We start from the raw sequence: 14,492 nt of genomic DNA on the forward strand, positions 1-14,492 counted from the left end.
TATTTATTATTCAGTGACCTATTGATAAGAGCTTTACCCGCTGAGGTGGATTACTTATTTCATTTCTTTTTTATTTTATTTTTAGAGTGCAATAATGCAATAGGGTCTTGAGGTGTAATGTCTAAATTTCAATTCTTAGTAGATTCATTTACGAATTTTACAATTAAGAAAATTACTGAGTTAACCATTTTATAATAGTTACATTTATTTTTCGCTATCAAATAAGTTTAATTAATATTTCATCGCTTAACAGCCATTAGTTATTTATAGGTAGAATTTTTAATGAAATAACTATTCTATGTTCTAAATATTTAAACTCCCATCAATGAAGCGGTTCGTTTCACTAATTGCTATTTATGTGAAAACGATCATTATATTCCCTGTGGATTATTTTGATATACTAAGTTGATACGTAATAACTATTGAAACTCACATAAAATGAAATTGTAATTTAGGTTAATTGTCAGTACGAATGAAAGGCACTGCGATTCCAAATTATTAAAAAATGTTTTTTGTATATGCAATCTTTGAAGAAGTATAATTTAATTTAAAATAGGAATCAGACGTCGTATGCGGTACTGACGGCCAGACTTATCAGTCACAATGTGAGCTCGATTTGACAGCGTGTCGCGACCAGAGCGAGCTGCGGTCGGCCTACAGTGGAGATTGTGGTGAGTCCTAATTGAATTACTAAGGATCTTTTGCCGATTTTGCATATATATTTCTGTAATACAAGTAGACGATGAACCTTTCGAGGTCTAAAAGGGCATTAAGAAGTCCACGAATTGTAAGCTCAGATCGTTACATATGTTGTACTTATAATTTTTATGTTAAACGTTTCAAGTTTGCTTTTTTAAGTCACCTCTTGACCAAAACATGATTCATTTATATGAATGTATATTTTATAATTTGTCCAACATTCACGTCAGATTTATTAAAACAGAAAATGATGGATAAGTCATACGAACATTATTTCCCCATTTTTCGCGAATGTTTTCCTTCGTATGAAGATAGTTCTATATATTTTTACCATATATACTACTGTATGTTCAAACTGTAAAATTGTGGATAGCATTCTTTGAAATAAATTTTTTATCATAAATATATTTCCCAGCTCGTGTCAAGCTGTACCTAATAATACACGGTCCATTACGTTTTGACAGAATTGACTGGCACTAAATTTATATAATTGCAGCGTTGTGCAGTATGGAAGTGACCCTTGTGTTACATTCGATGGATTGATTTACAAGCTCCAGTTTGATATATTATAATTGGAGTTGCAGTAACGTAGGCTTTTGTACTTAGTTTAAATGTAACCTAATTCGTCCGTTGCAATAAGTAGTATTAATAAAATCCTAATGTATGAACGATTTGCATTTATTGAAATATTTGTTATTAAAATTGTGATGCAGTGGATGATATTACATATTAAACAAAGTATTAGAATCTGTCGTGGTGTAAGTCGGCTTTATTCTTTAACTGAAACTTACCTTATGGTAACACTCTGGAAGTTTTATTTAAGTCTTCTCATTAGATAGGAGTAGATGATTTATTCTATGTGACCATAATAGCTTTAATTTATTACAATTTTATAAGACTTACCATAACTAAACTAATTGCCAGGAGGGCTTAGTGGTGAATTAATGTATCTGAGGCTTATATCAGGTAAATTAGATATCTAAATATCAGGTATTTAATGATAAGGCGCTACAGGCAATACGAGAATGCTATTATCAAGAGGATTACTATCTAATATGTAGGCTTTAGTAGGCAGTAGAAAAACGAGTGGCTTAAGGGTTTTTGTAATTTTTCACTGACTCTTTTTTAGAAAATGAGTTTTACAGTATTGGAGGATATATTTCGAGGAGACGAGAGTTAGGATTAGAAAACACAAGGCATGGGACTGGAACATAGCCTGTAGTGAACACAAGATGCAGGGTCAAAGCAGGAATTGTGGTGACTGGAAATGCTTCAAGGCGGTCCTATGCCGTCAAATTTTGAAGAAGCCGGAAATTAATAATACATAAACATACATGGATAATATATGGATAAATAAAATTTAAGTCGATACGGTATCACTAAGATTATAATGGTTTAAAGATCTTAACTGCACTAAAAAGTACCTGCACCTCTGTTAAATAAAGATACAAAGTTAGATAAACCATAAATAATTTTAGGTATAAATTCATTAGTAAAAATATCATCAATTAAGTCAGCATATCTTCGTCTAGTGCGTCAAAGGGAGACGTGGTTCTGGGCAATCCACTTCTACCTGCTACTTCTCAAAACGTCAGTCCATTGACGTGAAAATAAGGTTTATAAAATTAATATTACAAAAACAAACATACACGTCAGATAAACAAAAAAATGTTAAAGATAATAAAAAAATAATAATGAGATTTTCTACATAGCAAGCCACAGAAAAAATTACATTTACAATTAACTTGGTGACTTATTATGAGTACTAAGGGTAATTTTCCAGAAATAATTTGACTTTGTTTTGTGATATTACGTGATAATTTCGCTAATTGCGGTTGAGCACGAAACACGTTAAAAATGATAATTATAAAGCTATTTAAAGCATTTTTAACATCTCTACACATTCAAACAAAACGGTCGTCATAAGTACAAATTTTGCCGTTGAATTTCTGTCATAGGTAATGCGGAAATTAGATAGTCCCCAATGTAAATTAGATTTCTCAAAGGATAACGGTCGTGAATGAATGAAATTCGTCAAAATAAAGAAGTATGGTGCGACACAAAATAATTCCTCATTGTAATAATTATATAGTATTTGATTAGTCAGGACTTTTTAATGCTTAAAATGAAAAAAAAAGGAAATAGGAATCTAACATTTAAGATATCTTAAAAACAAATTTAACAAGAACTCGATAAATATTACAGCTTATTAAATTTCATTTAATTATATAAAAAAGTGAATGAGATTTTATATTTCATATATTTTAATATTTGCAACAAATTACCAAATAAAAAAGGACATATAAGGGATTTCACTTTCTGGGATATGAATGTTAAATAGTATTAGTTTTATTGGCACCGTATTTCGTAAAAGTTTTTGTTGCCATAGCATAAGATCGTAAATATTCCATTTTTATTGCTACGGGTGGCACGTAGCACTCCGTAGCCCTCGTTCTGCTTTGTGTTATTTTGTGTGTCCAAAACAATACAACATTAAAATGTTGTTGCAATTTTCAACTGAATTATTAATGTCAGTTTATATAATAATAATGAAAGTTCAACCTGCTTTATGAAATAGTGTTTTGTTTATTCCGTATGAACAAGTAATTGGTGATATATTTAAGTAAAATTTTATGAGACTACTGTTGTATAAATCAGTACCTGTTCCTAAATAACAAATTTATATTATTTTAACGATTTAAAAGTAACAGAGCAGAATGCACATGAATATACGTGCATGCAAACATGCATAGTGACTCTATGTGCAGTATCATGTTATTTACATTACATACAGTCAGTGGCAATTCAGTGTACTTTAATTATAATTAAGATGAAATTAATGTTCCTCTATCTTAGATATAGTTCAGTTAATGCAAACGTGTTACTACACGCTTAATGCTTGTTTAAATACCCTGCAGCAGCAAAATAAATGTCTGAAAAACATATGAACATTTTCATTGTTACTAATTGGAACTATTATTCTTTTATGCTATAATTAATACTTTATCGCGTTTATGAAGCATATTGTTAATGTATAAATTGCGACTGCAATATTAGTATTACGTATAAAATAAAATTAGGTAGATTTTGAATAAAATATTATTATTAAAGAAATATTAACTCGTTTGTTTTTATATTACTACAGAAGTCTTTTTTTAATAAATGAGATAAAAAATAGGTTTTATAAAACGTTTTTATACATTCATATTGTTGTCCTGACAAGTTTATTTTGATCTCAAAAACGCTTATTTCAGTAAGCAAAACGGTTTAGTAGGACAATAGTATTTTATTGTTGTGGACGAGGGTTTCTAGTCCAATTTTATGTTATTTAAAAATAGAATATAATAAAAAAAATTACATAGTAGTAGTATTCATAAAAACAGAATTACGCCTTTTTATTTTAATTTAATTACTAAAATAAGTAAAACTACGCTACGAAAAGTTGCGTGATGGTTTCGGGTTTGAGACCCAAGCAATATGACAGTGTTCCATATTTGGCGAAATCCCAAAATGAACCAAATTAAGCATAATCATTTTGATACGTCACTTCTGAACTATACCTCTTCAAATCATCTGGAAAACATTATCGTATGGTTTTTCTATTGGTAATTTTTTACGTATTAAAACCTATTAGCTAATGAGCCGGAAGATTACGGTAGAATTTTGATTATATGAAACCTATAAAAGGAAGTTTATAGTCATTGTTCACTCTTTATATGAGTTTCTTATGTAACGGTAACATACGCCTTTATTTAATTTAAATTCTAATTAGTTAAATTACACCAATTTACTCCGTATGATATTTCAAAGATTCTTCTTAATTACTTTTACTCTTCTGCTAGTGAATTTAAAATGTCTAAGTTTATGGTTTTTAAACAAAATATGAAACGTGAAAAGTATATTCATATTTTGTATTACAAGTTTTATTTTGCGATGAGTAAACTTAAAAATACAAATTGTTCTGTTTTTTCATGATTGCTTAGTATTCGTACATTTATAGAAACTTTTACATTTAGTAATACTATATTAAAAATACACCAAAAATAATCGCTCTCTAAGAATTCTCTCGAGCGCGATAAACTAAAAAAGCGCACAGCTGTATCTGGCGTGCAGGTACCTTTATACGACCGAATTTCTTTTTACGATGACATGTATTTGAATAAAATTTTCATATTGAAGTTTTAAAGGCTTTTTTCATTTTTTCAAATTATATTATTGCATTCAAATACGCGTCTATTATTTATTTGATACGAATACATACAGGTCGGTGAAATGGAATAAAGGAATAAAAATAAAACAAACACAACAATGTTTGCTTTTAAAATTCGTAATCAATTTTTTTATTAATATAGCATAAATTTTTAAAATTTATTTATGTGTAATTAGGAAGATTATGATTTAGGCTTCCATTTTGTACAGAAAATCTTTTGAATCTTTATAAAAAATATTTATTTTTTTCTTACTTCACTATTGTCAATAGAAACTGAGATTTTTTTCTTGTTCCGAAAGAAGTTTTCCAATTATAATTAAATGTAAAACAAATTATACATTTTATGCAAATTTTAATAATTTTGTGTTATTTATATAGCTCTCTGCAATGGCGTTCAGTGCTCCTATGGTGCTCATTGTGTAGCTGGAGAGTGTATTTGCCCTACGGATTGTAGCGGTGCTCCTCGAGAACCTGTATGTGGAAGCACTATGCAAACATATCAAAATGAATGTGAACTTCAGAAAGCAGCATGTAACCTTCCTCCTCCAACCAAACTTCACGTGATTTTTTATGGAGATTGCAAGGATAGGCTGGCAGTGGTTCCACCAATAGCTATGAGTACGTTTATAACAATTATAATTTGTTTAACTAATCCAATAAAACTTTGTAGTATATAGCAATATTAATTTTAAAAACTAAAACTGCAATTATTGCATTATGGTAAATATTATTTATATATGAGACCATCATTACTAATTAGACCGTCATTAGACCTGGATGTCAGCAGTAAATCCAATTTTAGGACCAACCCTCAATCAATTTACTAACTTTCGCTTTACCGCTTTACTAACTCAAACATTTGACATGGTGTGCGTAGCTACGACTGCGATGATAACAACTGAAGCCGATGAAAGTTCAACTGATATTGTGGAAGTGACACAGAAAGTAGATACGACAAGTCCTTCAGCTTGCCGCGATATCCGCTGTGACTTTGACGCCAGTTGTGAAATTGGTTACGACGGATATCCGCGTTGTTCTTGCTTATTTGAATGTCCAGCCGACGATGAATATTTTCCGGTTTGCGCTTCTGACTTTCGACTTTACCCAAGCTTATGCGCTATGCGGAAGGAAGGCTGTCAAAAACAGTTGGAACTTAGATTAAGACCTCTGGATTTATGTAAAGGTTTGATTTCATAGTATCATTATTACGAAGTTATAATTCTTTTTACTAACAATTTAATATAAAATCATTTTTTTTATTTTTTGATGTCTATATTGTCAACTTATATTATTTGTATACAGGTATGGAAGTTAGACCTTGCGGAAATAATAGAGCTATAATAGACAAATCGTCAGGTCTTGAAATAGATTGCGGCAACGGACCCCATCGTCAAGACTGTCCTGCTGGAAGTTACTGCCATATCACTTTGACCGCCGCAAAGTGCTGCCCTAAAAGTAAATATTTTTTTAAACGACAATAAAAACGAACATTTTAAACGATATGCTCGTTGCAATTTTTTACCAAAAAAAAAAAAATTACTAGATTTAGTTTCATAAATATTAGATATTTTTATAAGTTTATACTGAGACACAAATGTATATTGATAAAAAGACGAAGAAAGGATGGTAAAAGAATATGGAGCGAAGAATAAATTGGATACAATCACGCTAGCTGTTTTCGCTTTAACTCCTTTGTTCGCACCTTATAAAATGTCGCTGAATAAAATCTCATGTTTTATATTACATGTCAGAACTTCATTCATAGTTTTCACGAATTTTTATGCAGACGACACAAAACAAGTAGATGAAAGGAAGACGACTACCCACTGTTCGGAGAGCGCCTACGGTTGTTGTTCAGATGGCTCGACCGCAGCAAGTGGCCCGGGTGAAGAGGGTTGTCCAATTACGACTTCAACTTGTGGCTGCAACCGCCTAGGGTCAATATCTGATCGGTGTGATGATAGCGGCCAGTGTGTATGTCGCCCCGGTGTAGGGGGCCTTAAGTGTGATAGATGTGAGCCTGGATACTGGGGTCTGCCTCGCATAGGCTCAGGACATACTGGATGTATTCGTAGGCATCGTTACAATCTTTTTATATTTTTATTATTTTTTTGCTTTAATTTTTTTCCTCTATATTGTTTTTATAAATTACAATTTTTAGCAAGCCTCTTTAAAGCAATATTTTTAAAACAGCTTAAATCACTCTCGTGAAAAGTAAAGAATAATTGAGATAAAAAATATTACACTATTTTGTTTAGCATGCGGTTGTTCTGCATTTGGTTCTGTAAGAGAGGATTGTGAGCAAATGACCGGTCGATGCGTGTGCCGTACTGGGGTTCAGGGTCAGAAGTGTACCGTGTGCGCAGACCATCGCCGTCGCTTAGGACCTAACGGCTGTTCCGATCGTAAGTACGCGATAATCCTGATATATTGGTTTTTATATCGTGATCTTGCCTTTACTGAATTTTATTTATTCCTTTCTATACAGAGGGTGGGTAAAGAATAAAATATATTAATGTTTATCATGACATTATACCCCCATGGCCTTTTGAAATGGTAATAGAAATGTATGGACTTTTATATCTATCCATAATTTTTTTTTTATGTTGTCACCAATCCGTATATATTTGTTGTATAAAAAGAATGTATAATTTTATTTGTTAATGTTTTGGTAAGCATAAGATAAGGTAATTTCAGCGGAAAACGGCAGTTCGGTGGAGTCATGTGCGGATTTGTCATGTTATTTCGGAGCAGTGTGCACAGAACGTACGGGTGGAGCGTTGTGTGAGTGTGCTGCTGCCAACTGTCCTGACAGTGATCTTAACATGATGGTAAAAGCCAATTACTTTTATATTATCTTTATGATAATAATCTTATAGCATTGTACATAGGTATATATTTTGATATATTTATATCAAAATATATACCTATGTACAATATATCAGATTATTTTTTAATGATTTGTGGACAAAGTAGACCGATGTAATAGGAGACAGATATCTGAAATCATCTAAATATATTCACGAGATAAAGTTAATACAAGAGAATTGAAAGCGGTTTCATTTTACGGAGTCGTAAAGCAACAGGTTCAGGAATACTCTTTGATGCTTTCCTGAACTATGTTTTAAACGTAAAAGCTTTTACCAGCTTAATTCTCTCGAACTACTTAAACTTCAATAAAAATCAACAGGTTTGCGGCAGTGACGGTAAAACTTACGAATCAGAATGCCACCTGAAATTGCAAGCCTGTCGCACTCAAGAGGATATTGTCGTTCAAGCATTTGGTCCTTGCAAGTTGTCCGAAGCATCGGGAACTGCGGGGCCACCACGACCGTCTTCACCGATACAGTTCACTCAACAAGATGATGGAGCAGCTTCGAAGTCTACAAGGCATCTGCTTAACCCTGACAAATATTACAATAAATATGATTGGACAAGGAAAGAAACTCCAAGTGATTTTGAAAACATTGTATCGGGCCAGAAAGTAAAAGGTAAGTAAAAATAAATACAATTATAGAAAAAAGCTTTTAATTTATAAATTAATTCAAAAGGTTTACCTATAAATTTTAAATTAAATAAATCTAAGTGTAAATCCGCTTAGAATTTATATAATAGTGGTCTTCTATTTAGTGATGCTAATTAATGAGATACTGAACAAATTTCTAGCTATGGTTTACGAGTGGATATTCAAAGTTCCGCAATTTGTAGTTCTGAATTAATTAACTTGCAGACAATCAACTGACTTTCGTATTTTAGTAACAGCTCAATTCATCTTAATCACGTTAATTTTGTAGAGATTACAGTTTGGCTGGTTGTGTGAGGAGTTTCCCTTGTCATTCTGTAACACTATTTCTCGTATCTTTAACTTTGTTACCGATTTATCTTACTTATTTGTTGGGTCAACATAATGATAGAGAATTTGTTGTTGTTCAGTTATTAGTTGTTCGTGACTTATTGTAATAGTTTATTTGCTGTATTATTTTATGATATAATGAAACTGTAGTTAATAAATACATTTTGAACTTAGGTTAAAATCGTTTGTTTTGGTTATTATTTTAAAATGAAATCTAGCAAACGGTAATGAATACACTGAAACATTTAGGTTCGCAAACAGCGACAACAGCAACAGTGGGTGCGGTGGGAGCATTGCTTGGGGACTTATGTGCTGAAGACGCAGACTGTGCAGCTTTGCCGGGTGCTCTCTGTGCACGTGGTGGCTGTGTATGTCGTCCGGGTTACACGCCCACTGCGCATAGGAAGGCTTGTATTGGTAAGTACAGTATAAATGTTGTAAATATTTTTTTACTTTTATTTAACTACAAATAAAATCACCATAAAATAGCAATCCAGGTACTTATAAATATAAAGATCAACTTGAAACCACAAGAAATATGACAGTGTACTTTATATGCCTTCTAATTCATCGTGTAAATAATCTCATTTCGGTATTCGGTTTAGTAGTGACGGAGATATTAACGTTATCTTTTAATATTATTTGTTAATAATAGAATGAAGCTTACGGATTTTAGAATATAAATAAAGTTGAGTGCTTAAATAATATTAAATAACAACGTAGGCTAGTTTATTATGTAAATTATGTAATATAAATTACAAATATTTTTATTTTTTTTAAACTCACCTTATTAAATAATTGAATATATATAAGAATAGACTTTAATAAATAATCATATTATATTTAAGGTTTTTAAGTACTGTGAATTTTAAAAAGTAATTTTTGGGGACTTTGTACATTACTTAGTTAGAAAAGACGTATGACGGAGTTTTTAGTATAGTATTTGTTGCAGAAGAATTTCCTCAAGAAACCACAGAAGAATACAGTGCATGTTTGTCAGATCCTTGTTATAATTTCGGAACTTGCATTGACTTGCCAGGTTCCACTTATACTTGTGTCTGCTCCGAATCCTATACCGGCTCGAACTGTGAATCACTTATCAAAGACGGTCCACCGATTACGTACATCGAAACTCCATCATTTGTCGGTTCGTCTTACATACGCTTAAGACCACTGAAGGCTTACCATAAGTTGAACATCGATATCGAATTTAAGGCATTCTCAGAAAATGGGGTCTTATTGTACAATCAGCAGAAACTCGACGGAACGGGTGATTTTGTTTCGCTAGCGTTGGTAAACGGATATTTGGAGTTTAGGTGAGCCATCGCTATTATGTTTACTTTTTATCAACTACCATAATAATTTATTATGTTATATTTTTACCTGATTTTAATACTATATCTAAAATTAGGTACAATCTTGGGAATGGAGTTATAATTTTAACATCTTTAGAAAAGATATCATTGAACGAATATCATAAAGTGTCGGCTAAAAGATATCACCGCGATGGTATTCTGACGGTAGATGATATGGAAGATGTAGCAGGACAATCAGATGGTAACTTAAAAGCTTTAGATCTTGCGGACGATGCCTTCATTGGTAGTGTACCAAGTAATTACACGAGGTAACTATGATTAGAAAAAGAATTTATATGTAACTTTCATTACTTTTTTTTTAATTATACTTATTTTAGGGTATTCGAAAACATTGGAACCCGAAATGGTTTTATTGGTTGTATTAAATATTTGAGAATTATTCGGCACCAAATAACGAAGAAATTGGGTCGTCCAGACTCATTAGTTGTCGCCATGGAAAACGTTCGAGAGTGTCAATCTAATCCTTGTATGAGTATGCCGTGTAGAAATGGGGCCACGTGTCAGGCTGTTGAAGGTTCGGTGACTGAATATACATGTAGCTGTCCTTTCGGATTTCAAGGAGCCAATTGTAACGAGAGAATAGATCCATGCGAATCCAATCCCTGTGGATATGATGAGGGGTTATTGTGTGATATTGGTCCTGACGGCGGACATATTTGTCGGTGTTTGTTTGGGGGAAATATCGAATCCGATGGAAATAATTGCAATAAAGGTATTAGAAAAATACATTGCATGTACCTTTGTTTAAAAAAATATATGTAAGCCCACTTTTAACTTATTGTTTTTAGATGTTAATGTTATCCATGAAACTTGGTCACCTCAATTCAATGGTACTAGCTATATCGAGTTACCGCCGCTCGAGGGCTTGGGAAAAGCATTCCGTATCGAAATTTGGTTTTTAACGAACCGTTTTTCCGGAATGCTTCTTTATACCGGGCAGTCAAATAAAGCCAAGGGGGATTTTATAGCGATTAACTTGGTTAATGGATATCTACAGTTTAGGTATAATTTAGGAAGTGGAATTGCAAACATCACGTAAGTAAGGTTGAAGGTTTAAAATTATGTTTAAGTATTCATTAAATGACTCGAATAATCTTTATCAATTAAACTCAATTTACTACTTGTTTCTTTTGTTTAAATATTGTATGTTACATCCATATGTAAATATATAGCTGTAGCTAAGGTTGTTATCGTCGTTAATAATAAATTGTATTAGTTAAGCATCTTAAGCATTCCCTCGGTAAATCGAAAATTACATTTATCTACCCTAGTACCCTAATATATAATAATACAAAGGCGTCTAAATACATACATCACTTACCATTTACCATAAATTTAGGTTTCTGGCACTTAAAGCCGTCCAATATAATTCAAATGTCTAATTAAATTATTTTTTAAAGCTTACAGATAATGTAAAAGTGACTTTTATACTTCAATCATAATTAATAAAAAAAAGTTTTATACTTGATGTCAGTCTTTATAATTTTACATGAATAAAAAATGAATGAAATCTGTGCTACCTTTGCATTTACGTTTCACAATTATGCCATTTAATTTAAGATTTATGTCAAAGATTACAAAGTAAAATACAACGTGGATTTGAAGTTTAAATTGCAATTCCATTCAATGTCAGTCAAAGAATTCACAGATCTAAAACTAGTTTTAACAAGGTGCGTCTTGCAGTTCCCCAACACCGATAACTAAGGGGCAATGGCATCGCGTTCGTGTAAGCCGAGTTGGCAGACATGGTAGTCTACAGCTTGATCAGTTGCCTGTACAGCGCGGCCTTTCCCCACCACCCCTCACTCACTTGGAGCTTAATCTCCCTCTATTTATTGGTTCTTTGCCGTAAGTACTTCTTTTGATTTCTAACTTCTGCTCTTTGGAAGTTAAACATTTATTTTTGATCAATAGACGATGCTCATCTTAATATTGCAACTTCCTTAATCTTGAAGCAACGTAGTTTAAAAAAAGTAGTTTAATCTATTTCACTTCTTTCTTCTTTCGTCCATTAATCATTTGATAATTATTAAAATTAAAAACCTAAAGCATCTAACTAACCTTATTCAGATAACTTTTTCTTAATTTTTATGCTTTTTGCAATATGAAAAGGATTCATTTTTTATTAATATTGATGCGATGAACAATGATTGCGAGCATTGAAATAATATTTTATTATTCAATCAAAGTTCATTCAATCCAGTTAACCTTTTCCATGCAACCCAATATTGCGGTCGGTTGAAATCAGTTTATTTACGTGCCATAGTAAAATTTAATGGTTTTACCTTCCATTGAATTTTATTGGTAATTGTTAAAAAATTAGACTTAATGAGCTTTTATCCTATCCATCTGAGGTTTATATTGAATTTTAGTGCCCAATGTATAGATAATGTTAAAAAATATTAAGCGAAATTTTATTTTATCATACAATTTACTTTTTTGACCGTTTTTAATATGGTTTCGGTGTTTTAATGATGGAAATAAAAAATATCAGCGTCATCAATCATCAGGCGTTGATAACCGTACTTTTTCAGTGCTTACGTCCGTCCTCACAAAATGTCCGGGGTGACCAGCAGTTTTATCGGGGTTATGCAACAGGTATTCGTAAACGGCAATCCACTATCGCTATACAGTGAGGATACAGCAAAATGCTTTGTAGTTGCTGAGGAAGAGCGACTTCCGTGTGCTACGAGCGGCGTCACTAAATACACCGGACCGCCGTGTGGTGATGGTATGAATTCCTTCTACTTCGACAGCTTCCACCTTTTGTGTAACTTTATAAATATAATACATAATTTAAACATATGTTATAGATCTAACCCCTTGTAAAAATAATGGTTCGTGCGTACCGTTATTGAACGAATATAAATGTATATGCCCAGACGGATATCAAGGACGGAACTGTGAGCTCCAATTAAAAGTAGAGATGTTAAACGATGGAGCGCCAATTAAGTTCGACGGAAATAATTACTACTCCTACAGAAGTCGTGGCGGCCGTAGGTAAGTTAAATGAATTTATATTAATACTTTAATTATTTCTGGTTCGAAAGTAGCAATTAGAAAAGAGTAAATTATTTACTTCTTAAAATTAATGCTATGTTCAAAGTGATATTTCCATATAATATTTTATAATATGTAATAAGTTACTAAAAGTCAAATTCATTAATTTTAAATACTTAAATTATTTCACGGTCCTTATCTTTGTGTGAACTAAATTGTGGGAGTTGGAATAGTTTAATATTATTGAAAATTTGTAAGTAAATTTTTTTTTTATCTAATTTTAATTTCTGCCTTTCAATACACATATACCACTTATATTTACTAACGTACATTAATCCCTTACTTTACCAAGACTTTATTATAAAACTTGCATATATTAAATATTCACAATTTTTTTTTATATTATAATAAAAAAAATATTTCAACCAAATTATTCAAAAAAATGTGAATAATTTCTTCAATATTAATTTAAAATACAATTTTCTTCATAATAATAATTTCATCAGTGGTTTATATGCATATGTATTAAATACCATCCAATTTGTATTGTAACCCGGTCTCATTTATTTTCACTAAAATAAAGCATTTCATATAAATGGAAATAAATAGGCTGTTCACGTTTTATGGTTCTTTATTTATAACTTTTTATCACTCATTAATAGTCTTAATTTTTTAACAACTAACGGGGTTTCTCTTTTTAGCTTTCGAACTAACTCTGATGTTGGTGAAGGACATTACGATGTAAGATAACATTTGGAGAGTGACATGAAATATATTGTTTAGATATAAGTTTAAATGAATCTACCTACAGTATAAACATAGTTTAGGTAATGAATTAACTCTTACTGTGACATTTCTGTTGCTGTATACTATTTTTTCGCTTGAACTCATATTACTACATTCGAAAAATTCAAATAAAAAATAAATAAGCCCTAAATTCTTTGCATGCTCGCATTTTATTTTCCTTTCAATTCTATTTTCCTTCTTTTGATCAAATTACTAAGTGAATATTTTAAAATAATTAACGCTAATTAAACGATCGTATTATAAACCGGTAGCGTATTCCTAGTAGTGGAATTTCATTAGGCTTTGTAAATTGAGTTGAATCTATCAGATCAAGCCAAAGTGCTCGTACGTGACTTGCTTGAACTCTCGCGAATATGCGAAACTCGTAACATCCTTTCAAAGACGTCAAGAAGTGTCAAACTGTTATTCAACCAACTTAATTCGTATTATAGAATTTCAAATTTGTGCTTTAACAGTTTAGTTAAGTGAACGTTATCGAACAGTACCCAATGACTAAAATTCACAGCGATGTGCCATGCATTTTATATAAAGAGGTCCATTCCGTTCT

The 14,492-nt window shown here is 31.7% G+C and overlaps 1 protein-coding gene across 4 annotated transcripts in view; it reads left to right on the forward strand.

Moving 5' to 3' along the window:
- Window positions 1–14,492, forward strand: part of LOC116777489 (agrin-like) — a 126,358-nt gene that overhangs the window by 107,862 nt on the left and 4,004 nt on the right. For all 4 annotated transcript variants that reach the window (XM_061529814.1, XM_032671057.2, XM_032671096.2 and 1 more), the window contains 16 exons: window positions 557–671; window positions 5,288–5,527; window positions 5,787–6,092; window positions 6,212–6,364; window positions 6,696–6,980; window positions 7,168–7,314; window positions 7,607–7,740; window positions 8,100–8,400; window positions 9,012–9,179; window positions 9,715–10,078; window positions 10,174–10,386; window positions 10,456–10,850; window positions 10,927–11,173; window positions 11,822–11,986; window positions 12,673–12,869; window positions 12,952–13,138. In XM_061529814.1, coding sequence (XP_061385798.1) covers window positions 557–671; window positions 5,288–5,527; window positions 5,787–6,092; window positions 6,212–6,364; window positions 6,696–6,980; window positions 7,168–7,314; window positions 7,607–7,740; window positions 8,100–8,400; window positions 9,012–9,179; window positions 9,715–10,078; window positions 10,174–10,386; window positions 10,456–10,850; window positions 10,927–11,173; window positions 11,822–11,986; window positions 12,673–12,869; window positions 12,952–13,138 — 3,617 coding nt within the window. The remainder of the gene's footprint in view (window positions 1–556; window positions 672–5,287; window positions 5,528–5,786; window positions 6,093–6,211; window positions 6,365–6,695; window positions 6,981–7,167; window positions 7,315–7,606; window positions 7,741–8,099; window positions 8,401–9,011; window positions 9,180–9,714; window positions 10,079–10,173; window positions 10,387–10,455; window positions 10,851–10,926; window positions 11,174–11,821; window positions 11,987–12,672; window positions 12,870–12,951; window positions 13,139–14,492) is intronic.

The sequence above is a fragment of the Danaus plexippus genome, chromosome 6 (assembly GCF_018135715.1).
Source record: "Danaus plexippus chromosome 6, MEX_DaPlex, whole genome shotgun sequence".
NCBI classification, from domain to species: Eukaryota; Metazoa; Arthropoda; class Insecta; order Lepidoptera; family Nymphalidae; genus Danaus; species Danaus plexippus.